General features: G+C 35.0%; 6 protein-coding genes across 6 annotated transcripts; 5 read left to right on the top strand and 1 right to left on the bottom strand.

The window, feature by feature from the left end:
- Positions 1-68: 68 nt before the first annotated feature.
- LOC110427802 (YTH family protein) lies at positions 69-5,139 on the bottom strand. The gene is made up of 10 exons (XM_089783353.1): positions 4,863-5,139; positions 4,289-4,321; positions 3,904-4,099; positions 2,758-2,951; positions 2,427-2,678; positions 2,247-2,323; positions 1,799-2,171; positions 1,291-1,347; positions 632-690; positions 69-552 (listed from the first exon to the last, which is right to left on the bottom strand). The coding sequence occupies exons 1-10, from the start codon at positions 5,100-5,102 to the stop codon at positions 492-494; spliced, it is 1,542 nt and encodes a 513-aa protein (XP_089639479.1). The 5' UTR covers positions 5,103-5,139; the 3' UTR covers positions 69-491.
- Positions 5,140-7,304: 2,165 nt separating this feature from the next.
- LOC110424975 (transcription factor bHLH118-like) lies at positions 7,305-8,529 on the top strand. Its single transcript, XM_021439712.1, has 3 exons — positions 7,305-7,669; positions 7,836-8,174; positions 8,286-8,529. Exons 1-3 carry the CDS (start codon positions 7,346-7,348, stop codon positions 8,385-8,387), a joined length of 765 nt encoding a protein of 254 aa, XP_021295387.1. The 5' UTR covers positions 7,305-7,345; the 3' UTR covers positions 8,388-8,529.
- A 1,811-nt stretch (positions 8,530-10,340) lies between these two features.
- Positions 10,341-11,943, top strand: LOC110421059 (transcription factor bHLH36-like). The gene is made up of 4 exons (XM_021434519.1): positions 10,341-10,558; positions 10,702-11,056; positions 11,197-11,535; positions 11,652-11,943. Exons 1-4 carry the CDS (start codon positions 10,479-10,481, stop codon positions 11,727-11,729), a joined length of 852 nt encoding a protein of 283 aa, XP_021290194.1. The 5' UTR covers positions 10,341-10,478; the 3' UTR covers positions 11,730-11,943.
- Positions 11,944-14,952: 3,009 nt separating this feature from the next.
- Positions 14,953-16,529, top strand: LOC110419032 (glyoxylate/hydroxypyruvate reductase HPR3-like). The gene is made up of 2 exons (XM_021431901.1): positions 14,953-15,526; positions 15,908-16,529. The coding sequence occupies exons 1-2, from the start codon at positions 15,035-15,037 to the stop codon at positions 16,430-16,432; spliced, it is 1,017 nt and encodes a 338-aa protein (XP_021287576.1). The 5' UTR covers positions 14,953-15,034; the 3' UTR covers positions 16,433-16,529.
- A 2,150-nt stretch (positions 16,530-18,679) lies between these two features.
- Positions 18,680-22,607, top strand: LOC110413349 (glyoxylate/hydroxypyruvate reductase HPR3-like). The gene is made up of 2 exons (XM_021424122.1): positions 18,680-19,301; positions 21,966-22,607. Exons 1-2 carry the CDS (start codon positions 18,813-18,815, stop codon positions 22,488-22,490), a joined length of 1,014 nt encoding a protein of 337 aa, XP_021279797.1. The 5' UTR covers positions 18,680-18,812; the 3' UTR covers positions 22,491-22,607.
- A 924-nt stretch (positions 22,608-23,531) lies between these two features.
- On the top strand, positions 23,532-25,951 carry LOC110419759 (glyoxylate/hydroxypyruvate reductase HPR3-like). The gene is given in 4 exon segments (XM_021432861.2): positions 23,532-23,852; positions 23,855-24,048; positions 24,050-24,088; positions 24,958-25,951. Coding segments are annotated over 4 exon segments (978 nt in total). The 5' UTR covers positions 23,532-23,629; the 3' UTR covers positions 25,480-25,951.
- Positions 25,952-26,159: the final 208 nt, after the last annotated feature.

The following is a 26,159-nucleotide window of genomic DNA, read 5'->3' as shown; positions in this document are numbered from 1 at the left end:
CAATTAATTCATGAACAGAACATTAGAACACAAAAATTTGCCACAATTCAATTTTTAAGTTACAGGAAAAACCTTTGGGGGATTCAAAAAGATTAGACACTACAACAAAAGTCAAATCATTGGCTACGTAACCAGGAAGTATAACTATCTAAACCATCTCTTCTTTTTCTCTCTTATCAAAAAGATAAAAAAAAAAAAGGGGGCAAAATGATGTTAAAGAGCTACAAAGAGAGTTGAGGCATGACATTGCCAATTGATTTCTGTACAAGTTTGCAACCGCCCCTTGTAAAAATACGATATTCAGTTCATAGAATAGAGTACATAAATGTGTACAACATGACAACATTATGTGTCTGAATTGTATCTTAACTATCGGATTAGAACAAATTTACTTCACTCAATGACCACATTGCAGTGAATTTGAGCTCCACCAGATGAAAGTGAGCAAGAGAAAAAACCATGCATCTCTCAGTGCTGGAGCTGGAAACAATCTAGGATGAGTTATGCGTCCTTTTGCGAGAGTGGTGCCGGTCTGTTACCAAACTTGAGCTTCTGCAGAATGTCATCCAGCTGAGCAAAGATATGCAAAAAATCAAATTCAAGCATTTAATAATAAATCTGAATTACTCACGAATCATCAACATGCTTTCTACTTGTTGACTCCAGCATTGTCCGAGATGGTGCAGTCACCTGCGAAGCAAGCACTACTATGTTATAAACATAATATAAGGTTCAATTTATTGTACATACATACAAACACACAAACACACACACATATGGCATGGTGCAAGGCCAAGCTATGGTGTATAACAAGGCAAAGTCCCAACTCAACTGTAAGGCTGATGAAACTCAATTCATCCAGACATCTTCAATTTTATTTTCCCATTTTTTCTTTTTGTGCAGCCTTAGGAATAAGTTCAGAATTAAAAAACTTAAAGTTCAATTAGGCAATGAAGGGTGCAGGTCGCAGGCCAGATCTCCTAGTATGAAACAAAGTCTTCATACAAAGATGAGCATGTTGTCTACCTAGTAGTGCTTCACAACTCAAATACAATCATTCAACTGTCCAATCAATAGGAACCCAGAAATCTTGCCAGGTGCAATCAGACTGTGGTAGCATGATGATATTCATAAGCAACGTGTTATTGGATTGTTGACACATTTTATTTATCGCTGAGGTCAACTAACCATTATTAACTTATGCAGTAATTCATTGACAGATACAGGTAGCAGATGGAAAATACACAAATAACCAGGATTAGAGAATTATAGATAGACAAGTATACTCACAGAACGGCATAAGTGTTTGCTGGTTCGGCCATGGGCTTCAAGGTATTCTTCATACGTCTGCAACAAAAATCAGGAGTAAAACATTAACAAGAAGAAAGATTCAGACATAAGCCAGAAGGACAATTCTGAGAGAGAAGAATGTTCCTATTATTTGTTTTGGTGGTAAAACAGCATAAAGCACAGAGCTTTGTCTACAGACTGATCATGCAGCACCAAGATTTGAATAAAGTGTGGAATTCTTTGTCTCTACAGTTAATTAAGGACAAACAGCACATGGAGCACATTAAAAATATTGCGGGATTCATTATGCTGAATTCTTCCTAGTTCACAAAGAGAAGTTAAAAGTTATGGCTTAGGCCTTAGGGGCTCTCAGTCAAAATACTAACCTGATAAATCTAGCTTCCCTGATAAGTCACATTTATATGACTACAAGGAAAGTATCTGCTTAGGATAAAAACATAAAAATTAAACTCCATCAGAATATAAAGCTTAGATAGGGTTCCAATACCATTTCAAGAAAATCATCGTCGGTCAAGGTACTAGCATGAGGACTTTCTGCAGATAAACCCCAAATATCAAATTGAGTAGACATATCATTGTTTACTTGTAGATTGGTGAGATAATTTTTGGTATGAGAATTTTTCATACTTGCAACTTTTGATGCTCCCGTGGTAGTAGGAAAGTATTCAGTAGCCAAAGTATGTGGATGTGTTAAATGAAATCTACTCACGTCAGCTTGATGTTGATAGAGGAAGGGATGATAAGGCATGGGTGTACCGGCCCAAGACATATGCAGCGAAGGCACATTATAATCTTCATCTCCTAAAGAATATGGTGGTTCTATGCAAGGCCTCTTTGAAGGTAGATCATCCCTGGTAAAACTATTCCAAGTAAATTCACAAAAACCAACAACGCTCATAAGCTCGATTTTAATAGAACACATAATTTGAAGATACCTTTTAAGTGAGCCATCCACATCATTACTCCCATCAAGGAGCTCACATAGAGCTTCCCCTATATCTTGAGGTAATTCCTAAAAAGGAAACATGAATCAAGATCTTAGTCTGCAAGTGGTGGATACTTAATTTTTTATCCAAAAAAAGAGGAGAAACAATAGCAATTAATATTAAGGACACCTGGCAGTCTCTGCTGATTTTGACAGGTTTGTAGTCATTCAATGGGTTCTTAAGGTGTAGAGTCTTTTGGAAAGGCAAGTGATTTAAGCAAAGCCATTTGACCTTAAAACTCCGGCCCCAAGGATTACCTTTACCACTTCCTTGGCTCCAAACATTATCTCGCCTCCATCCAACAGAAGACATCATTTGGGCATACCCTTGGAAGAAACCACTCATGTTGACACTAAATACTAAAATAACTCTACCAGAATTCTGCAAGACAAGAAAATCCTCCAGTATAAAACATATAGACTTGAAAAACTAAATAAGATCAAAATAAGAGGGCTTTTACATGAAAAGCTTCTTCCAGAATTGGTTCATTCATGAGTTGAGTCGCCCAAATTCCTTTGTCAATCGACAATTGAATATTTTGGTGGTTCAAACTCTTAATGATGAAATATCTTGTATTACACAATCTGCCCCTTTTTTCTGCCATGTGGGAATGCCGTGGTTCTTGTCCCCTAAAGGGATAGCCATCCTCATTCTCTGACATAAAATAGTGGGAAAAATCACTTGATGATACTTAATGAATAACACTTGGAAAAAAAATTTAGAAAAGGCAGTTCCCACATTAACTGGTAATCTATATACACTACAAGTACATGGAAAGTAGTACAACAACAACAACAGCACTTTAATACATGAATGTTAACTTGCTTCATCAATCATAGCACAAAAGTATATAGAAAGTGAACTCAATGCCAATGTCTCCATAAATTTAGATTGATTATAACAGAACTTCGCTCATCAGAATCGATTTCCAAAAGAAAAAAAGATTTAATAGTTTCTCACTCCATTGACAAGAAATGATGTCTGAAATACTGTATCACAAAATCAAGTGACCGAGTTTCAATAACGTTGGATCTCTCCCTGCTAGTGTCCTGTTTAATTTCTTATCTTTACACAACCATCAGCCAATTCAAACTCACTTGCAGGAAAAAACAGTTATGATCACATAGTTATGATGCAACTAATAATGCAAACAGAGCACAAGGAACATCCAGTTTTATTTTAATCCATTTCATGCATTAGATGGTTATAACTTTTACACTTCCCCATACCTGTTACACATTAGCAGCTGCAATTATCCATGTCAAGAAAACATGGTTTTAGTACATGTTTCTTGCAGAAAAGTGTACTGTGGATGGTTATTCCTATTAATAGCACGATATCACTTCCAAATTATATGTGTCCGAAAGAACCATAAGTTTGTTCTGAGCAAGGAAAAGAAGAGGGAGATCACAAACCTTAGTCAATGAACAGACTCTCTTTTTTTTTTATTCTTTTCTTTTAAAATAATTCTAGCTACAAGCACAATCATGTTCAAGATATGGTGCAAGCATATATGCGGGGAAGACAAATTTCTCATCAAGGTAATTCAAATACAAGAAACATGTAACGATGTGTTAAAAACAGGGAACATACACCATATTTTTACCTGGATCATCTGAATTTCCCACATCATTTTTCCATTCAGTCGCTGATGAATCAACTACAGATGCATTTTCTCTTGCAGTATCAGAAGACATGTCCTTATTGGCCCTCCTATCAGAAAGCAGATATAGTAAAAGATTCAAGCCAGACTCTGCTGCAGTATAAAGATCCAAGCCAGACTCTCCTGCAGGACAATGCAACTGTAGTCGGGAAAAAAAATACAGTAATATTTAGCAATCTCATTCAAAATGGACAAAGCTTCAGTATCAGAAATCTGTAGCATCGGCAGCTCTAACCAGAGATAAATTAGGGGTAGAAAGAAAGAAGCATTAACGTAAAAGAAAACCCTAACTCTTTGAGGCCAAGTATATACTATAACTTCAAGTTACCTTATAGCAAAATGGGATATAATTTGGAAGTTCCTAGCCGATTACAAAAAAAGTGGCATTAGTAAATTATCGAACCAGATAACAGCGCAATTAGAATATCATATATCAAACAGAAGAACAAAGCAGTAACAAAAGTGCAGTAACAAAAGTACGATACTGCATGTTAGAGTTTCAATAATAAGTAAATATATATTCTTCTGTTAATTCTATTTACTGAATTTTCAAATGAATATATTTGACAATATATTTTGCCCATAATTCTATTTCCTAGCATAGTCCATTTAGCATACCATTTGGGCTAACTCCATAAAAAATGAATTCCCGTAACTAAATATATTAACTAATATTAAGAAAAATTACGGCCAATTCCTTATTTGAAACAATAATAATTTATAGGCGAAATGACATTTGGTAAAGTTAGCATAAAATTAAACGGAAGTTTCACAAAACAATTGAAAACTAATTATCCCAAGGAATTCCTCCCATTTTCCTTCTACTTTAGTTTCTCAGCAACCAAACAAAACATAAAACGAAAAAGAAAATTTGAAGTAGAAATAACGACGTGAAAGTGTACCTGCTTCAGAGAGAGAGGGAAAAACCAAAGTCGAAGGCAAGGCAAGCTCAGGAGAGTGTTGAAGTGACAGTACCGAGTACTTGGATTTGTGTTGTCTTGCTTGTAGTAATGAGCCCTAATTTTTTTTTCTTTTTTTTCAATTTTCCTTTTCAGTTGAATTGAACCTTCCAAATTAGACACTGGTTGGGTTGGGTTTGGGTTCTTTTTCATTTCTATTTTTTCATTATTTTTTTTTTCCATTTGCGGGTCTTGAGATTGGCGATCGGGCGGTTCTAGATTGGTTTGGCTGTGTTGATGGTAAAAAACTCGGACGGTGATGCGTGAGTCTGTGGAGGAGAGATTATGCTTTTAAAATACTGGGCCAGGGGCAGCTCAGTTGAGGCCCAGATAGTTCATGGGCCACCTTTGACCTGACAGGCTGACACCAAGCCTTGCAAACATATATTGAAAATCTTTGGGCTTAGACCCAAATGACAAAGTTGCCGTGCATGTTTTTTCAATTTTTAATTAAAAAATAAATTAACTAGTTAATGATATTATAATATAAAATGATAAATGACATCATATATGACATTAAAATAATATAATAATGTGATATATTTATAATTATATAATAGTAATAGAACTGTGTTAAGTTTCTAAACGAGAGAGAGGTTGGGCTAATTCCGCGGTTGAAAGTTTTTAATTTTTCCAAATCTTGTGCAAAAGACGAAAAGCAAAAATACTTAAAGCTATTGATTTCAAGATTAGATGTGATTTTAAATCATAATCTTATATTATTGTTATACATATAAGATTTTTTAATTATTGAGTTGCACAATTCGAGCTCATTTTTTTAAAACCCATGTTGTTTTTTCAAAAATATGAATTTAAAGCCAATAAATTAAAAAATAATATTTGTGTTTATACATTGTGAAAAGGAAAACGTCCCTTCCTCAAATTTAATATTAAAAAGAGTAATGTTTGTTTTTTTGTTTTTTCCTTATGTATACATCTTAATAAAAGAAAATAAAAACGTTATTTGAATTTCTCTTACTCTAAAATATATCCACCTATAATTTTTAAGAGAAAAAAAAGTCAATACACAAGTGGTCAACTAATTCCATTCTCATCTTCAGAGAGGATTTTATAACACACCTAGAGTCGCATTATTGGTAATTAAGTTTTGCATGTGACACTTATATTCTCACCTTTAAATATATTAATTAAAGATTGGATGATCATTGAAAATGAGTGATTAAATATTTTATATGATCATCATTACCTTTGGCTAATGTCCTTGGTTTACTTTCTATTCTATAAATAGCTAGCTATCCAAGCCTTTAATTAAATTACTACAAGTTGCTAAAAGTTACTACTTCCCAATTTGCATGCACATCTCGTATAGTATATTTGAGCACAGCAATCCATTCCATGTATTTAGAAAAATTAAGAATTCATTTGTACTTTTCCTAGTTGGATTCACAGAAATTCATCATCAAAGACAAAACTAAAGTAAAAGGAAATTAAACCCTCATTAAATTCTTTAATCATCATTAAAATCTTTGGCCTTGATATGACGTGCAAGTTGCATTTACATGCAGAATAATGTCATATACTATATATATTGGATAATATATATATATATATATATATGCATCTGGACCTACATCTTTAATGGTCAAATCACCCCACCTAATCTGTTCCATCACAAAAAATGGGCACCATCATTCAAAGTTAAACAGTGCCAAAATCCATGCCAGTGCCTCTTTAATAATTTAGTTGACAAGAAACTTAAAACAATAATTAGTTTCTCTTTTCCTTGAATAAGCTTACAATAAAAAACTAACCCACTTTCTTCTTTCAGGTGGGATGCTTCCGGAAATGCTTAATTAAATTTTCTATAATTGGGATCTTCTTGATACTAATAAGGATACTTTCCCTTTTCCTTTGTCCTATGTGCCTTTTTGCTTCAATGATTATTAATGAATAAAAAAACCATAAACCCTGATCATTGTGATGGCAATTAATTAGCATATTGTCATATGTTATATATATGACCTTTGGCTTCAAATTAAGAATCCGATGCTTAACTTCAAATTAGGTCTGTCTCTATCACCGTGAATATGATAATGATAATTTGTACATGTGAAGCAAGTGAACCAATTTCCAGCTCTCACAATGTTTATTCATTCAAATATGATAAATATAAAAGTGAATCCTATTATTCAAAATAATAATAATAATTTATTTATTTATTACCTTCATATACGTAGTTGGACTATCTTACATATGTAGCAATACCCTACAAGTAATATAAACTTGGAAGGTGAGGTCACCTCTTATATCACCTTGCCCTTGAAAGAAAACAAAATCTTGGAATCTTTGGCCCATCAAAGATCTCATGCTTAAATAAATGTATATCCCATGATACACTTCCAATTCTTGTCTAGAAGCCAAAGACAAGATAGATAGGATCATAAGAGATTTCAGGCTTCGAAAAAATGGATTATGTTAATTCAATGATTCGATCTGACCAAATGGCAGATGAGTTTGAACTCTTTCCCATCCCTTGCCGACACACAATCCAACAGGATGAACTCTTTTTGATCCCTTCTGAAGATGCCAATGATCTCTCCAACTGGGGTGATAATAGGCAGCGCAAGCGTAAAGCAGCTAGAGCTTTTCTTGTCAACGATGTCGATGGGAAGCCCATTGACAACAAAAAGAAGAAAATCACACATAGAGACATTGAGCGACAAAGAAGGCAAGAAATGGCTACCCTTTACGGGGCTCTTCGATCACAGCTTCCTTTTGAATATCTCAAAGTTAGCTCCTCTTCCCTTCTTACATATTAAAATTTCAAGTATCCATATATCCAATTTGGCAGACATTAAAATTTCAAGTATCCATATATCCAATTTGGCAGACTTTTTCTATTTTGTTCACTATTTGCATTTAATTACTTTATTGTCTTTTCACTGGTAATTTCAGGGGAAAAGATCAATATCTGATCACATGCACGAGGCTGTGAATTACATCAAACATCTGCAGAAAAAGATCTTGAAGTTGAGTGGCAGGAGAGATGAACTTAAAAGGTCATCCAATTCCTATGCTTCAAGTTCTGTTCCGGAAAGCTTACAAGATAGTTCCGAGCACAGTGTAAAGATTAGACCTTGTTTAGCAGGAGTGGAGGTTGTCATGAGCACTTGCTTGAGACAAGGGCTTAATCTTTCAAGTGTGCTTGAAGTCATACTTGCAGAAGGTCTAAGTGTTGTTACATGCATATCAACTAAAGTAAATGAAAGGTTAATGCACACTATTGTCTCTGAGGTAAAATTAATGTTGTCAATCTTTACTTGAACACATATATAAAGCAAGGTTTCCTCCCTAGGAGTATAGAAGAAGCGAAACTTCTCTCTGATTTCTTTTCTTTCTACGCAGGTGAATGATGGAAGAAACATAGAGCCGTCTGAGCTGCAACAGAAATTAACAATGTTAGCAACTTCCTCATCTGAGTTACATCTCGGTATGCTGGCCAAGTAAATGCTTGAAGCAATTTTTTTCCTGTGCTATTAAAGATTTGATTCTTGCAGGGTTTCCTACCATCAACCTTCCAAGGTTGGTGTCTTTCATGTCAGGTAAAGTCTTCTAAGGCTAAAGACTTGATATGGCGTACTGGTAATGAATAAAATTAAGCTTTAAAAAAAAAAAAGGCCTTCCTAGGTTGGTTCTGAAAATGGTGGACAAATTTTCTTCAGCCTTGTTTATCTTCGTAGTTGTACATATATATGTACATAAGCAGATTATGTTGAATTATTGTTAGCTGATTAGGAGATGCCATACTTTCTTCAATCATACCCTAATTAGAGCTAGCCATATTGGTTAAATATTTTAATGGTGTCCACTGTCCAGAGTCCAGATTTGGGTAAACCCCAATTAGCCATCTCCCACAATACCAAACAAATAAGTTTTAGTCTGCAGTGCGCTAGCTTTTGAAGAAAGTATAGCTGACGTTGAACATTAACACCAACTTCCCCCTAATGTCTTCAATTAAATCTTCACCCAAACTGCTCCAGAAAGAAAAGAAGTTAAAGAACAAAAAAAGACAGACCAAATTGTGATAAAAGAATCATGCTTGCTTGCCTTGCTGGGGCTAAAATAAAGCAAAATAATTTTGGAGTCAAAGATAAAAACCCGTTTAAACTGCGTAGCTGCTTCTGGTGTAGGTGAATATATAGTGCATTGATTGGATTTTCGATACCCGCTCGAGCTTACCCGGAACGTTTAAGTATGTCAAGATAAAGATAAATAAATACAATTCCCAGAGTGTCAACCATCTATAGGTCTAGCCTCCGTCACCGCTTCAAGGCTTCTGCCTTCAAACTTTTAAAACCCTAGTTTGTATTTCGTCTCCGCATGCATTCTTGAGTTTTCTTGCCCTTCCAAAGTTTTAACAGGTTTTCCATGTTTTTTTCTCTTTTACCTCGCTTCGCTGGGTCCAACTCCAAACCAAATCAGCACTATATGACTATAACTTAATCGAAGTCCTGGCCCAAAGTTAAAAGGAAGGCCTAAGTCTAAATGGCCCTGTTTCTTTTTCGTGCATTTTTCAAACCTCGCCGACGGCTCCTTCTAGATATATGGGTTTTTGTTTTTGGTAACTCAATTCTGGAACGTTGACTAAGGAAGGTAGCTTGCAAAACCAAGTAAATCCACGAATCTTAATTCAATCAAATATATAATCGACAGTTGAATCATTCTTCCCAACCGCGCCTGTCAACATGCATGATTAAGCATATTGAACATAGAGATTTTGATTAACAAGTGTAATAGAAACAAGTACTTAATTAACTTGTAAATTAGGCCAATCGAGTCCTCTGCCACAATAAAATACTAAATAAATCTTAGTTTAAATAAAGAAATGAGTCGCAATCTTCACTCCATAATTATGAATATAAGCATAAATATGTACGCGATTTTCTCGTGGCAAGTTAAAGAATAGAAAATGAGATAACTCCAAATATTTCGAAACAAGGGAGACAAAAAAAAAGGGAAAATATAATGTTAGCTAACGTCTCTGAAAGACTTAAAGCAGTTGTGTCATGTCTGTTGAAGTTGAAACGGTAATATTGTACAATAACTGGCGTAGATCAATTCAAGTTGAAAATAACTCGCATTTTAATTCTCATTTTAAGAGCCTTCAATATCTAGACGTGGCATTTGCTGATTCTCATGCTGATGATCAGATAAGCTCAGAAGGGCCAAGTAAGTAGGCCACAGATCTTAATGATATATGCACATTTGGACCTACATGTCCAGGATTAATCACATTTTCCTAATCCTGTTCCCTCTCAATAATGATCAAGAATTCAAAGATTACTAACAAAAAACAGTAGCGTCTCTCTTTGGTTGGTAGCAAACTTAAATATATAATGGGTAATAGCTTGCCTTCACCTTTTCTTGAATAAAGCAACAGTATCTCGCTTTCTGATTTGAGGAAGGAAATTTTCTCTTCCTCCCCAAGGACTCTTAAAAATCTTCCCATTAGGTTTGACTTAATTTACCTCCTAGTGGTATTTGGATCTCCGTTTCCATATGGATGTGATAGTTCAAGGCACGTGAATATTGTGAGGAATGATCAGCCGTCCAAATGTACAGTGGCCTTTGCTCTTGTCTTTGTCTAAATGTAGAGTAGCGGAAGTATGTAGTATAAGGTTTGCAATCGGTAAACGAGGTTACTTCTTATATCTCCTGGTCCATGAAAGAAAACGAAGTCTTGGAATCTTAATTTCTTGGGCCTAACAATGATCTGATACCTGTATAAACATCTCCCCTTTCTTGTTTTACTTATTGATAGGAGCCAAAGCAAAAGATACAGAGGAGATTTGGGGCTTAGGAACATGGACTGCGTGGCGTCCGAGTTTCCATCAGAGGAAAGCACGGTTGAGCTGTTTCAATTCTTCTCTATTCCCTGCCAGCAAGACAGCGGCAACCCTAAGCAAGATGAACAGAATTTGATCCTTGTCTCCAAGAAGAGTGATTGTAGCCGGGGCAAGCGTAAAGCAGCTACTGCTTTTGGTGTCAAGGATGGGAACGCTGCTGATAATAAAAGGAAGAAAGTCATTCATAGAGACATCGAACGACAAAGAAGGCAAGAAATGACTACTCTGTATTCGACTCTTCGGTTGCTGCTTCCTCTTGAATATCTCAAGGTTAACCTTTCCCTCTTCCTTTATATTAGAATTGCAACTATAGCATGACAAGAAAAATTTTTATGGACCTTTTCAGACTTCTGAAAATTTATATACCCTTTGTAAATAGTTAGTCTTGTCTTAATTTTCACCGGTTTTAGGGAAAGAGGTCTATATCGGATCACATGCACGAGGCTGTGAAGTACATCAAACATTTGCGGAACAGGATCATGGAGTTAAGTGACAAGAGGGAGGTGCTGAAAAGATCATCCAATTTGCATACACCTAGCTCTATGCCGGAAAGCTCACCAGATTGTTCTGAGGACAGTGTAGTAGTTAGAGCTTGTATGGTAGGAGTGGAGATTGCCATAAACACAGGCTTGAGACAAGGCCTTCCTCTGTCAAATGTGCTTGACGTTATAGTTGCAGAAGGCCTAAGTGTTGTTAACTGCATATCAACTAAAGTAAATGAAAGGATGTTGCACACTATTGCGTTGGAGGTACATATAGTTGCAACCACGGCAATATTCATCATGCTTTTCGCTCCTTTTTAATTGAGAATTATTAATTAGAAACAATATTCCTCTTAATTTCTGAGGCTCAATTTGTTTCACAGGTGAATGATGGAAGAAGCATAGAGCTGTCAGAGCTGCAACAGAAATTAACAAAACTGATGATTCATCCTCCAGGTTAATTAGATTTTTAAACCTGCTGCTAACTGGTTAATTTGCTTGTGATGGTATCTTCCTGCTGTGAAAGATTTGATGCTTTGCAGCTAGGATGAAGTTCCTAATTTTGTAACTTTTGTAACCTAAGGTTGGTCGTGGAAATGGTTGATTAATCTTCTTCATCAGCTACCCTTGTTTTTCAGCTACATAAATAAATACGCAAGCAAATTCGCTGGATCATCAATTGCTTGTTAATGTTTAGTCTGCATGACATACTTTCTGTTCATGTGCCATTAATTCACATTCATATTCATTTACCTTGTTAGTTTCTATAGTTAGTACTTAGTACTGCTGCATGCACTTCGATGACATTTCAAGTGTTGGCAATATATATGATCACTTTGCCATATGATAATCTTGATTAGTGATACAAGGTAATTGTATGGAATCAGTTCAAAAAATATAGCCAGCTAGCTAGTACTCTTCAATGTGCTAAAATGTGTCCCCGAGTTGCTTCAAGTTTTAATTCATGTCTTAAGGGAGAAATTGCATAAGTTAACTCCAATTGCATGTCATGATTTTTCTTTTTGTTTTCTCATCATTTCAACTTAAATTTTATTTATTTTAATACTTCATGTGAACTCATAGCAGCTCGATGAATTTTAGAAGAAATCTACTGAATCCTACTAGAATCATCTATATGTGATATATTTCAGATCATAGTAAGTTTTGTTAATGCAATCTATAAAATTTGCCATCATTTATCTTCATAACTTTATTTGTACCTGTACCTATGATCAAAATGCATGATCTTTACTTTAATAACTCAACAGAGCTCTGGCATCTCTCGACACCAATCAAATGATCAAATTTGATCAGCTTGCCTTGTTTTTGTGGAAATTAGTTAAAGTATGTACTGATGTAGTTGAACAATAATACATATTAAATTGCCCATAGCTTAAGCTAGCTAACTGTTTATGATTTCATACTGCATTCCTCCGTTTTGAATTCATGAATGATCAAAGACACACTTGTCTATCTTAAATTGAGCGTGAATAATTATTGAGCATAGGGTAGGAGTAAGTATAATTAATTGATAACGCATCCCTAGGTCTACACAAACATATATAATTCTGTTCATAGTTTGAATTGTAAAACATATCTTACATATATTTAAAAAAAAAAAAACTCTTAAAAGTCATGTATGAATACATTAAAGTTCTCATTAATTTGTCTAATATATTCATTTTGACAAATAGCATGCATGTTTGGTAGTAATTATTTAATGTTTTCTGGTACAAATAATTCATTTAACGATGTGATACTAGCGAGGATGTCAAGTCTCAAACAATAAGTTGGCACATCCTAATAATTTTACTCAAATAGCTTTTGGTGATGGGTTTTGAACTTGTAACTTGTAGGTAAATTTCCTTTAGCTATCCCAGATAATTACCTTGTCCAAAATCCTATTTTGACACGATGGGCAATAGGCATTGCTGTAAGTCTTCGATCATATCCTTCACTAGCTACTGCCCTCGGATACCTTAACTTGATACCCTAGCTCTCCCTAACAAGTAACGAAGGCATTGTCAAGCTGCTGTTGGCTAGCTAGCTCGATCGGTCCTCTCCTTCAGCTTTGCAGTTGACCGCACAACCAGCACCATTCCCATGCCGTCAATACTGCATGCACTACAATGTAAATGATATTAAATAAATCTAATTATCCTACCTACGAAAGGGGGCGGAAAAGAACATATATACTTTAATAAATCTCTCCTTTTTACTAATATAAATTCTGGTCTCCTTCTACTTCGTTTTTTCCCTCTAATTTGTTCAATCTGGATCCATGAGTTATGACTTGTTCAGACAGATTTGATCACTGATTGATGCATCCGTTCGGGGGTTATGGGCTCGCTCATTGCAGAGATAATTAAAAGCTAAAGCTACTGCTTCCTTCTTGAGCAGAGATGGCGATACTGTTGTCCATCTTTTAGCTCCATGGGCGAACTGTTCTGATGTGATTTAGGCCTTTTGTCCATCGGCCATCAGACATCTTTCTGCCTAGCATTAATATTTAATTGTTTCATAATTTCATTATGACAATTCATCAGCCTAAGGCCCAAGTCTATCCCTTTGTTCTCAACAGTAGGTAAAACTATACTACATTTGTGATATTAAATGAATGACGAAGGTAAAATACTAGCACTAAGATTCTCTCTATGCTCAAATTGTGATTTTTCTCTGTGATAAACCTCTACTATCTTTTCAATCTATCGTTAAAAACACAAATTGATTATTTAGAGCTTCAAATTATAACATCCTCGTTATTTTGCTGATATTCAAAAAAAAAAAAGAGAAGGACAAGGAAAGGAAAAGAAGAATCAGGCATGGGAATGGGAGTGTCATTTTCTTGCACGAACTGACAGATGCTCTCCAACAAAAGTTTCTTGAAAAAAATCTGGTTGATGAGTAGCATTTGATCTGCCTTGTTTTATGTCAATGTTCATGACAAGGAAAAAAGGTACAAATGACCTAATTGAATTGGCCACACGATGGGATGTTCATCAAACTTATCATGATGATCAATTTTTTAAAAAAAGAAAATAAAAAATGTTTCGATCGCGAGGAATTGATTATTAATTAATGATACTGTCAGAAAAGGACCCCACTTCACAAAAACGTTAATTCTTTCCGGTCTGGTCGAAATTGTACACGTTAGCTAATAAGTTACTATAAAGGTTAGTTTAATAATCAAAGAATAATTTATTAAAAAATTTTTTATATAAAATAGTTTATAAAAAAATTTAACATTTTTATTATTTAATTAAATTATCAAAAATATTTTTTATTATTTAGATTTTTTTATAAGAAATATTTTTCATTATGATGGAATTCTTTAGATGTTAAAATAATAAATAAAAATTGAATATTAAATAGTATTGATATTTAATCTTTAACAATTTAAAAATAAAAATAAAAATAAATAAAATCAATAAAGATATTTTTAAAAATATTTAATCACAAATTTATAATTAAAATAAACTCTAATTTTTAACTTATCATAAAAATCAATTTTCTTAAAAAAAATAAAAAAGAGGAATTGATTATTAATCAATGATACTGTCGGGCAAAGACCCCACTTCAGAGGAACATTAATTCTTTCCAGTCTGTTCGAAATTGTACATGCCAGCTTATAAGTTATATAACTGTTAAAAACAAGACGTGATCATTATGTCATCAAAACGCAGTTTTAGCGTTTTCTTAGCTTCCAATCAAGGTAGGAAAATTTATGTCTTCCTCTGTTGTCTGAAGAACAAATCAATACTGGAAAATGGGTTATCATCAAAAACCGCAAAACCTCTCCAAGAACCTTCAACAAGACCTCCTCCTCCCGTCTGTTCTTGTCCTTCGCTCTCCATCTGTTCCTTCTTTCTTCTTCTCCAAATCCCATTTACAAGCTCATTTCCATCTCCTAGACCCGCTCGACTCGCCAGAGCCAACTCACTCTTTCCTCTCCCGTCACGCTGCCTCGGTGCTTGCCCTTCTCTGCGTGGCCAGCACGCGCGTCTCCTCGGAAACTCTTTCCCTTCTTCCTTCTTTGAAGCTCGTCGTGGCCACCAGTGCTGGACTTGACCACATCGACTTAGGAGAGTGCCGCCGACGAGGCATTGCCGTCACCAGTGCTGGTCAAGTCTTCACCGAGGATGTTGCTGACTTCGCTGTTGGGCTTCTCGTCGATGTTCTCCGACGAGTGTCAGCTAGTGAGGGGTATGTTCGGGCCCGGTTGTGGGCCGAAAAGGGACCATCCCCGCTTGGTGCAAAGGTGATTATTCTTTTCAATTTTCAAATTATTGCAAAGAAAGCATACCCGCAAAAGTATTGCTTGATACTACTATAAAAAACATGAGACCCGTTGCTTTGATAGTATCACGATTGATGATTGATGGCCTTAAATTTCTTCTGTAAAGAGGTGCCCTGCCTTGTTCTTTTATCTCTATAATGAAGAAAACCTTGTTTCGCCAAAAATATAATGAAATTTTAAAAGAAATTAAAGAAATACATAAAAGTATATCACATAATATCACCTCGGAGATTTGTCAAAGTTACAATGATAATCAAGACAGTGTGGGTTCGAGCATTATATTCTCATGCTTCTTTGTTGAATGCTAGATATATATAATCATGATTCATGGTTGGGTTGCAGCTGGGTGGAAATCGAGTTGGAATTGTGGGACTTGGAAGAATTGGGTCCGAAGTTGCAAAAAGGCTGATAGCTTTTGGCTGCAGCATTGCCTACTGCTCGAGAAAGGAGAAGCCATCTGTCCCATACCCTTACTATCCCACTGTCAGTGAACTTGCGACAAACAGTGATGCTCTCATTCTTTGCTGCTCTTTGACAAAAGAAACTCACCACATAATTAACAAAGGTGTCATGGAAGCATTAGGGAAGGAAGGAGTGATAATTAACATTGGAAGGGGGGCTCTGATCGATGAGAAGGAATTGGTGAAGTTTTTGGAGCAAGGGCAAATTCGTGGTGCGGGTCTTGATGTGTATGAGAATGAGCCCCATATGTCGCAAGAGCTGTTTGCAATGGAGAATGTTGTTTTGGCACCTCATGCTGCTGTCTACACCTTAGAATCCTTTGCAGCATTGCAGGAGCTGGTCGTAGGGAACTTGAAGGCTTTCTTCTCCAACAAGCCTTTGCTTACACCTGCTCAACTTGAATGAAGGGGCTGCCCCTTCTGATAACACCCTTTTGTGACAATGTTGATATCATGGTTTAGTCTAATCTAATAAAGAAAATTCTTATACCTGCATGGTTTAGTCTAATGTTGCAATTAGTGGGAAGCGAGTTGGGACTGTGGGACTCGGGAGAATTGGGCACGAATTGCCGAAAGGCTAATAGCTTTCGCCTGCAGCATTGCCTACTGCTCGAGAAACTAAATTAACCCCATTTTCAGCACTATATTTCTTTCAAATTATACTAAAGGATAAGCAAAATCATGCTAATTGATTGAAAATGAACAAATTACTAAACCAAAATACTAATTTACATATAACCATTTTTATTCAAATTAAATTATATTTTAAATATTCCAATTCTTCAAAAAAAAAGTATTAGTAGCATTTAATTTCTTGCATATCTCGAATGCACTTTTAACTTTCATTACTTTCAAACGTTAAAAAAATAAAAAAGACAATTAACCAAACAATGCTTCACTTGTTTTATACCGTTTTGCTTGTGTGGCTACGCATGGTCCACGGAGCTAGCCTGCCTTAAGCAAAAGGAAACTGCTGTAACTTGTACCGTTGCACCATGTGGCTAGCTATATTTATGTAGGCAGGCGACCGACACAACATTTTACCGTTTCCATGCATGCGTATTACTTTGCAGAGATGTCAATATAGTTGCCCGGTACAAAATATTGAAAAAAAATGAGTTGGGTCAAACTAGCCTAATTTTTATAAGGATTATCAAAACTTCAACTCAACTCAGTTTTTGTCATCTCATAGATCAAGTTGAGTCCGTTCTTTTAAAAAAAAAATTAAAAAAATTATTTTTATAATTTTACATAATAAATTTTTTATCAAAAAAATTATTTTATAATTTAATTCATAAATTAAATAATAAAAATATATTATAAATAAATAAATTATACTAAACATAAATAAATAAATTATATCAAATATAAATAAAATTTCAATCTATAACATAAATTACAATCCTATAAATATAAGTATATAACTAAATAAATAAAAATTTCAAAACACATTTATATTCTTATCCATTTTCATTCTTAGGTAAAATATTTAAATCTTGTTTGGATAGTAATAATGTTTAAAAATTTAAATCATTATTATTTAATATTTATTATTATAAAAAATAATAAATTTTAATTTTAACTAAAATTATTAACTTGACAAATAAAAATTAAAAGTATTAAAATATATAAAATAAAAAATATTATTAATAACAAAATTATTAATTATATATATAAATATATATAATTATTAAAATAACTAAAATTATTAATTTAATTTTTTTTTCTTTTGACACGCAAAGCTAACTCATAGCATCCCAAGACAACCCACCAATCAAATGAACTAATCTATTTAAACTCGATTTTAATATAGAATTGAATTTGTAAACTTCAACTCACCTCACTTTTAATAAAAAACAAACCAACTCAATGAATCAACCTAATAAACCAGGTCCATTTTCACAGTTCTATTACGGTCCTTTAATAGTTTAGCTCGTTTTAGTTGTGCGGTTACGCACGGAGGTAGCTATCAGGAGCTATATTTACTATATTATATTAATGGTATAGTGTTTATGTATGATCATTTTCGTCAGAGAATGGGCTGCGCGGCCCCTAACCAAAGTTGGACAAGTTGGGAAGTGAGATCCATTCTTTTCCAGCCCAACCAGTTATTGCTAATAAAGCTTTTTAAAAAATGAGAAGCAGATGCTTAAAGGGCATTGAATTTACCGGACAGGTAGCAAATTTCACGATCATTAAATTTTTTTTATTTGATAAAAATTAGAAATGAAATTCATAAATATTAATAATTTTTTTACTTTCAATATACAACATTTTTTTTATCTTAAATATTCAACCTTCCATCCACCAATAAAAAACGATCCAAGGGCGGCAAAAGATCCGAGCTAGATGGCCTGCGAGTTTTGACCCATCCTAAAATGGGCCCATATTTTTGGGCCTGTGGGGTATAAAGGGTCGGATGCGGGTTTGTTTTGCCCGTTTGGAACTCATATTCGGGTATTATGACAAAGATACCTATAAATATAATATTTGATACCTATTGTATTTGACCTATAATATGCGTCTTACACCTTAATATTCTAGTTGTATTATTTTTATATGTAATTTTATATTCCATTATCATCAATTTCTTTGTCAATTATATGAATGTATTTATTTTAAAAGGTTACCTCCAATACGGGTCTACTTGTCAGGCAACGGTAGGGCTCCAAAGACTAGAGCAGGACAATAACAAAAGCAACAACATCGTCAGCAAGACAACAACCGCCGAAGAAAAAAGGGACATTTTGCTGTTTGATAGACCAAATCCTCTGCAATTCCCATCAATGGCTACCAAACAAACTGATTACCAACAACATTTCTCATCGCAAGAGCTACCTGTAGTACTCGTAAATCGTCTACCATCATTCAGGTTGCCTTCCAAGCCTCCCTTCATAGACAATCTACTTCCTCACTTCCATCTACTGGACCCTCACGACGCGCCTGAGCCATATGACTCCTTCCTTTCCCGTCATGCTCACTCCATCAGGGCTCTCATCACTGTTGGGCCCACCCCGGTTACCGCCGAGTTTCTCAATCTTCTGCCTTGTTTGGGGCTTATAGTGGGAACTAGTGCCGGTCTTGATCATATCGACCTTCCAGCCTGTCGGAGCCGAGGCATCGCTGTTACTAATGCTAGCTCTGCCTTCTCCGAGGATGTAGCAGATTGTGCTGTTGGGTTGTTGATTGATGTTCTTAGAAGAATTTCTGCTGCTGACCGATTTGTTCGTGGCCAGATGTGGCCTGTTAAGAAAGAGTATCCTCTTGGTTTTAAGGTAAATGTTCTTTTCCTTTACAGGTTACATCTTTTTATCTGGTTTTTCTTTGCAGACTAGATACTACAAGCACTCAGTAAATTTTGTACAGGTGGTAGTGGCGCTTGTTGCTGCCAAAATTTTAAACCTGGCATGAAATTAGGATAATTACGAGTGGTAATGGATGTGGAATTATCGATGGGTGAATGCATGATTGAGTTTCCTAACCTGAAAAATTGGCTTGTACAAAGTGATTGCTATATATAAGAGCTAATTTATGCGGTAGAATTCTCTGATGAAGTCTGCTAGAGTAAAAATGCAGAATATTGCCCAAAGACTAAATGCATATAAGTCAATAAATTCAGTTGAGGAAAGATATGTGGTTGGGACTTATACTGATCTTGTTGAACCTAGTTAAATAAAATCTTTGACGTTTCAAGACAGAAATGGCTTAATGACCTAAAGTTAACTATTCAAATACATATTATCTATTGTGAAAATTATAGAATTATCTCTAAAGAGTTATCGAAGATCTTACCAAATTAATAGAATAAAGAAAGAAAGAAATCAAACACACCTACAAGAACATAAAAATTTTACGTGGTTCGATCTTTTGAAAACTTGCGTCCACGGACACAGCAACAAAAAAAAATTCATTAAAAGAAAAATTAAGAGATTATAAAAACAATTTCAAATTTACAATCTTTATCCCACATACATCCAAAGTGATGATTATTCGTTAACCCCATAGAGTCCTTTTATTGTGCCAAATACAATAATCTTATGATATGGTATTCTAGTCTAACTAGATTTAAAGATTATTTAATAAAGTATATTAGTTTAATTAAAATTAAACAATCTTAATCATATTATAATTTAAGACTATCATAACAAATCTCCACCTTAGGCTTGAATTCACCAAACTTCACTTTACAAACCAATCTCTATCGACACCACCAATACCCCAAAAGGCCTCAACCACTACGAATATCAATCAAGTCTAAGCAATGCTTGAACTTTATCTCAGAAATTGACTTAGTCAACATATTTGTGAGATTTTCATTTGGCTATTTTCTTCACTACAATGTCACCTTTAGAAACAATCTTTCGAACAAGGTTACACTTACTTAGACGTATTTAGTTTTCTCATGAAATATTTGATTTTTAGTCAAATGTCTGGCACTTTCACTATCACAAAACACAACTGTATGTGCTTGTCCAAAACCAAAGTCATTAACCAATGCTTTAAGCCATAAAATCTCTTTCACTGTCTCGGTCATAGCCATATATTTAGTTTCAGTTGTAAACAAAGCAACGGTTGATTGAAGAACTGTTTTTCAACTGATTGAAAAACGGTTGTAAACAAAGCAATAGTTAATAACATTGTGGTAATTGAGAATGGATAAAAATATTGAGATTTATTTAATAGAAAAGTGAGAAAATATATTATTTTATTAATTATTGTGATTTTTATATATTTTAATGAGAAATGAGATAAAAAATTGAGAACTAATGGATTAAGTGAGAAAAAAGAGATATTTATTAGATATGAGAAAATAAATAGATATTTTATTAATTATTTTAATTATTATATATTTTTAAAATAATTAATTATATTATTATTATAAAATTACGAGACTTCCTAAAATTTAAGACCTAAGCCTTTGTTTTATTGACTTTACTCCCAGCCAACACTGTTTCAAGGTCTCACCACTGATAGTGTAAGTTACAAACTACTGATACGGAAATCAAGTTACCCAAGTAATTGGATTTATTGAAAAAAAAGGAAGCAATTCCATGAAAATCTTTGCTACTGGGATCTTCTATCTCACTAGGAAATAGTAATTCAAGAAGGACCATTGCTCTGGTTATGATGCGCGGGTAGCTAAGCTGCTTAATGCCTTCAAGATGGTTAATGCATTATTCTCTTTGTTCTCCTTTGTCCAACCACTGGTTGTGTATCACAAATATTAGAGTTGAGTCTCCCAAGGAATCACACCGGTGGCCTTTAAAATGTTACACTACTTTATCAGCAACTTAGGATCAAACGTATTTGTTTGAAGCTGTATGAGTACCTTTTAATGTATAGGGTTTAACAAATCAAGCGGGAATCAACACGTCAATGCCAAGACATGTATAACTTCAGGGGCTTTTTTGTTTGTTTTTCATTTTTCTTTTGGTTTATGGGGAGCAAAAGCTAAAACAAAAACCCAAATTCAACAGAAATTATTGAAGAACAATGAACACATGGGCCCATGTGATGGTGTATAATTGACTGAAAACACTGGACAATATTTACATTGACAACATAATTGGATTCAAATCTAATCACAAACTCTGTTTTATTGATCACAGATGTGCTTTTCTTTGGGACTGCAAGAATAGATATTAACAACAGGTGCATGCATGTACAGGACAAATGCAATAAATCAGAGAATTATTGAAACATAACGTAACCTTGGTGCATGCAAATCCATTGACCAAGTCGATACTTTATGATCTTTTAGAAAAATGTTGATTCGAATGCGGAATTCTTCATAATATTTCCTAGCATTAGAATTAAGCTGGGAGTGCTATATCTTTGTGCTTTGGTGTTTCATGAGCATGACGCTTTACATTTCATCAAGGCATTAGATTCGTCCTATTTGGTCCTTCTAAAACACAGTTCCAAACTTCCAATTGCAGTTAGGGGGAAAGCGAGTTGGGATTGTAGGCCTGGGAAGCATCGGCTCTGAAATTGCAAAGAGGCTTTCGGCCTTCAACTGCAGCATTGCCTACAACTCAAGGAAGAAGAAGCCATCCGTGCCATTTCCATTCTATGCTAATGTTAGCGACCTTGCAGCAAACAGTGATGTTCTCATACTTTGTTGTGCACTGACAGAGGAAACTACCCACATTATAAATAAGGATGTCATGATAGCACTAGGAAAGCAAGGGTTGATAATCAATGTTGGGCGTGGGTCTCTTATCGACGAGAAGGTATTAGTGCAGTGTTTGGTGCGAGGAGAAATAGGGGGCGCAGGTCTTGATGTGTTTGAAAATGAGCCTAACGTGCCCAAGGAGCTGCTTGGACTTGATAATGTTGTGTTGTCCCCACATTGCGCAGTCATGACCCCAGAATCCTTTGAAGCATTGCTCCAGCTGACCGTTGCTAACTTAAAAGCTTTCTTTTCAAACAAACCTTTGTTATCTGTAGTGTCAAATGAATGAACTATCCAGTCTTTTAGCTGTAAGGCTTCCTAACCTTCCCAGCTTTGGCATCTTTGTAAGTTAAAACTCTAATGTTCCAATAAATGCTTCGTGAATAAAGATCAACATTTGGTTAAATGTCAAATGCTGGACTGTTGTACCCAAAAACATGTTTATTTCTTTGTTCAGTTGTCAAAAATGATAGTACAACTGTCATGTTTTCGGCCTAGGAGAATGAGAATGTAACTGAAATTTTGGGCTTTTCATTTTTCAAAAAATCTCATAATAGGTTAAGCTCACCAAACAGACTAGAGGAGAAATAAAATAATTATTTTTTTAAAAATAAAAATATAATATTTAAAAAATATTTAAATTATTTAAAAAATTTTAAATAAATATTTATATTTTTATTATATTCAATCAAGTTTTATATTTTTATTTTGAATCAAATAAAATTTTATAACTATTAGTCAAAATGTAATTTTATCATTTTATGTCACGTTGTATTAACATATTATAATTAATAAAAATATGAAATACTGATATGCTATAATTGATAATGACATGATATGTTAATTTAATATAATAAGATGATCATATAATATTTTATACTCTTCATATTAATGTTATATCTAATTAATCAATTATTAATCACAAGAGTTCATTTGACATAAAATAAAAATTCAAGAGTTTGATTGAATATAATAAAACAATAAGAGCCCATTTAAATTTTTTTGAATAAAAGGAGATAATAATAGTAATTATGTAATTTGATTAATGAATAAGAGGTACTGTTATAACATTATTCTAATATTTGGTTAATAAAAATAGTTTTGAAATGGTTAAATAATAAATGATAAAAATATAAAAAATGTATTATAATTTATCAATTTTTATGTTAAAATATTAATAATTAATAATTATAATTTTAATATAATCTTTAATTTAAAACATTAATTTTTTGATCTATTTCTATCTGCTTGAAATATATATTATTAAGGAGATTGATAATAGCTATTTGGATTTTCCCAAAATAGATATTTCTCGAAACGTTCCGTTCAGCAATGGAGGGAAAAGGAATAGTAGCCGTTTAGCAAACCAAACACGCTGTCAAAGAAAAAGAGAAACAAAGGCTTCAGCTCCAGGGCTTGAGGCTCCAAATGGCCACCGCCAAAGAACAAGAGGTACCGCTGGTCCTAGTGCGCGGCCCACCCAACTTCCATTTTCCATTTAGACACAGTCACCAAGCCCACTTCCATCTCCTCGACCCGCTCGACTCGGTACGTCCCGAGTGGACTCACTTCTTCATCTCCCGCTATGCAGCTTCTGTACGGGCCCTCCTCTTCTGGGACCCCACTCCCATCTCCCGTGATCTCCTCTCCGTCCTCCTTTCCCTCCAGTTCTCGTCTGCTCCAGCGCCGGAGTCGATCACGTTGACCTACAAGAGTATCGCCGCCGGAGCATCGCCGTCAGCAACGTCGGGAAGGCCTTTTCCTCCGACGTCGCTGACTTGGCTGTAGGCCTCCTTATCGATGTTCTCCGTAGGGTCTCCGCCGGAGACCGGCACGTTCGGTCTGGATTTGCGGGCTCGGAATGGGGAATTCCCGCTTGGATTCAAGGTTATTTTTGGTTATTTGCTGGTTAAATTTTGTATTATTTTTTTTCGTCCAAAAAAGAATCTTTTCATGAGGTTTGAGTGATGAGGTTTTGCAACAATTTGGTTGATTATTGTAAAGTTTACAATGAAGGGTGCTTACAATTTAAGAAAACAGAGTTCCTTGAGCGAAACTACTTTGTTCCCTTGAACGATCTCTTTGAACTGAGTAAAACTGGCATTCATTGTGGGATCCATGGCAGCTGGACTGGTCAGCAGGTATCGGGCATTATGAAAGAATGTAACGATTCTAAAATAGGGTAAGGAAAATAACAGTTATCTACTAAAAAATGAAAATGATAAATCATACTCTAGTTAATGCTCTTCGCTACCAACAATGGCCTTTAGAATTGCATCGTCATAGAGGGTTTAAAGCAGTATTTGATAATTTCTAGCTAGGTGGAGTGGACTAGCAGAGTTTGACAAGTTCAACAGAAGCACGGATGGTTGGCCACTGCTTTGTAGGAAAAGTTTGATGGCCCGCCACTATGCCATGTTATTAATACCACTGTTTGTTTCGTATAGGCTAAGCAGAGCTGTTGTTTTTGTCTGCCATTTTTCTTGTTTTCCCAGTTCTGCTTGTATCTTTATAAGGCCATTGGCCCCAAACACTGTTAAAATGGTGTGAATCATGGGAGATTCCATTGTTGGAATTTTCTCTCATTGTGATATATCTGAATTGTGGAATTTTTTTGGCATGACAAAAGATATAGTGATCCTCATTCTTCAACAACACAGCAGGCCAGCACTCCCATCCCTTCCCTTCTATTACATCATGCACGTTTTGTTAGACACTAATTTATGAGTTTCTTTTTAAACGTCGTTATGGTGCAGTTAGGAGGAAAGCGAGTTGGAATAGTGGGCTTGGGAAGCATTGGTGCTGAAATTGTGAAAAGGCTTGAGTCATTTGGCTGTGCTATTTCTTACAACTCAAGGAGGAAAAAGCCATCTGTTCCGTTCCCATGGTATAAAAATGTCCATGACCTTGCAATTAACAGTGATATTCTGATTGTTTGTTGTGCACTGGCAGAAGAAACTCATTACATAATTAACAAGGATGTCATGACTGCCCTGGGAAAGGAAGGAGTGATAATAAATGTAGGGCGTGGGGCTCTTATTGATGAGGTGGAATTGGTGCAGCTTCTGGTGAGAGGTGAGCTGGGTGGTGCAGGTCTTGATGTGTTTGAGAATGAGCCTGATGTTCCGGGAGAGCTATTTTCCTTGAATAATTTTGTCCTGTTTCCACATTGTGCTGTTGCAACTCCAGAATGCTTTGATGCCCTGGAGGAGTTGATCACAACTGACCTGAAATTCTTTAAGAGCAAACCTCTGCAGTCATTGGTTGAATTTGAATGAATGGACAATTCGTTTATTTCTAGTTATGATTTTTAGGCAGCTAAACCAAGAAAGTCTCTATAGTAGAGATCATCAAGTTGACACATCAATATGTTTTGGAACGATACCAAGTCCAAGGTATCACAGTCTCTGCAGCATCTCGGAATGGCAGCGCTGTGAACTTATATGATAAGGGATTATAATGATTAAGCTGGAAAGCTATCCCAACCACTAGTAGTATACATTAAATAAGGAAAAAATTGTTAGAAAGTTCATTTTCTACTTTCAGAAATCAAGTTGCTTGCAATTAAGGGTTGATGCAACCTTAGAACATTGTTTCTAGCAGTCCTTTAAGGCTTTAACATGAAAGTGATGTATGGATTACAGATTAGAATTGCTGAGTTTGGAGATCTGGGGTGGATAAGGTTTCTTATAACGTGGAGTTTGGTATTTTGATGATTATTGGTTGCTTGAGAATTACTATCCTTATGGATTTTTGGCCTTGTTTGTTTGTCTTGTATCAATATCTGTAAATTTTTCTTGATGAAAAATGAAAGCTTGCATGGTACTGTCCGGCCAAAATTATGTTTGACAATTGACAAGGATGCTTTGTCGGAAGCATCCTCTGTAACATCCGGGCGTGACCAGTTGGTCCAGTCCTTTACCTTCCATTCAACCAATGCCAACACTCTTGTTAGTGG

Source organism: Theobroma umbraticum, unplaced genomic scaffold (assembly GCF_002168275.2).
Source record: "Theobroma umbraticum cultivar Fairchild unplaced genomic scaffold, ASM216827v3 scaffold_30.0, whole genome shotgun sequence".
Taxonomy (NCBI): Eukaryota; Viridiplantae; Streptophyta; class Magnoliopsida; order Malvales; family Malvaceae; genus Theobroma; species Theobroma umbraticum.
The sequence above is the reverse complement of the archived record's forward strand: the minus strand, read 5'-3'. Positions and strand labels throughout refer to the sequence as shown.

Bases quoted from the DNA above. Each gene is read 5' to 3' on its own strand.
- LOC110427802 (XM_089783353.1), bottom strand. From the start codon at position 5,102: ATGGAAAAAAAAAATAATGAAAAAATAGAAATGAAAAAGAACCCAAAC. The intron at 4,100-4,288 runs GTAACTTGAAGT...TCCCGACTACAG, and splicing joins ATATCCCATTTTGCTATAAG to TTGCATTGTCCTGCAGGAGA. The intron at 2,679-2,757 runs GTAAAAGCCCTC...CTTGTCTTGCAG, and splicing joins TTCTGGAAGAAGCTTTTCAT to AATTCTGGTAGAGTTATTTT.
- LOC110424975 (XM_021439712.1), top strand. From the start codon at position 7,346: ATGGATTATGTTAATTCAATGATTCGATCTGACCAAATGGCAGATGAG. The intron at 7,670-7,835 runs GTTAGCTCCTCT...TGGTAATTTCAG, and splicing joins TTCCTTTTGAATATCTCAAA to GGGAAAAGATCAATATCTGA. The intron at 8,175-8,285 runs GTAAAATTAATG...CTTTCTACGCAG, and splicing joins TGCACACTATTGTCTCTGAG to GTGAATGATGGAAGAAACAT.
- LOC110421059 (XM_021434519.1), top strand. From the start codon at position 10,479: ATGATCAGCCGTCCAAATGTACAGTGGCCTTTGCTCTTGTCTTTGTCT. The intron at 10,559-10,701 runs GTTTGCAATCGG...ACTTATTGATAG, and splicing joins GCGGAAGTATGTAGTATAAG to GAGCCAAAGCAAAAGATACA. The intron at 11,057-11,196 runs GTTAACCTTTCC...CACCGGTTTTAG, and splicing joins TTCCTCTTGAATATCTCAAG to GGAAAGAGGTCTATATCGGA.
- LOC110419032 (XM_021431901.1), top strand. From the start codon at position 15,035: ATGGGTTATCATCAAAAACCGCAAAACCTCTCCAAGAACCTTCAACAA. The intron at 15,527-15,907 runs GTGATTATTCTT...GTTGGGTTGCAG, and splicing joins CATCCCCGCTTGGTGCAAAG to CTGGGTGGAAATCGAGTTGG.
- LOC110413349 (XM_021424122.1), top strand. From the start codon at position 18,813: ATGGCTACCAAACAAACTGATTACCAACAACATTTCTCATCGCAAGAG. The intron at 19,302-21,965 runs GTAAATGTTCTT...TTCCAATTGCAG, and splicing joins AGTATCCTCTTGGTTTTAAG to TTAGGGGGAAAGCGAGTTGG.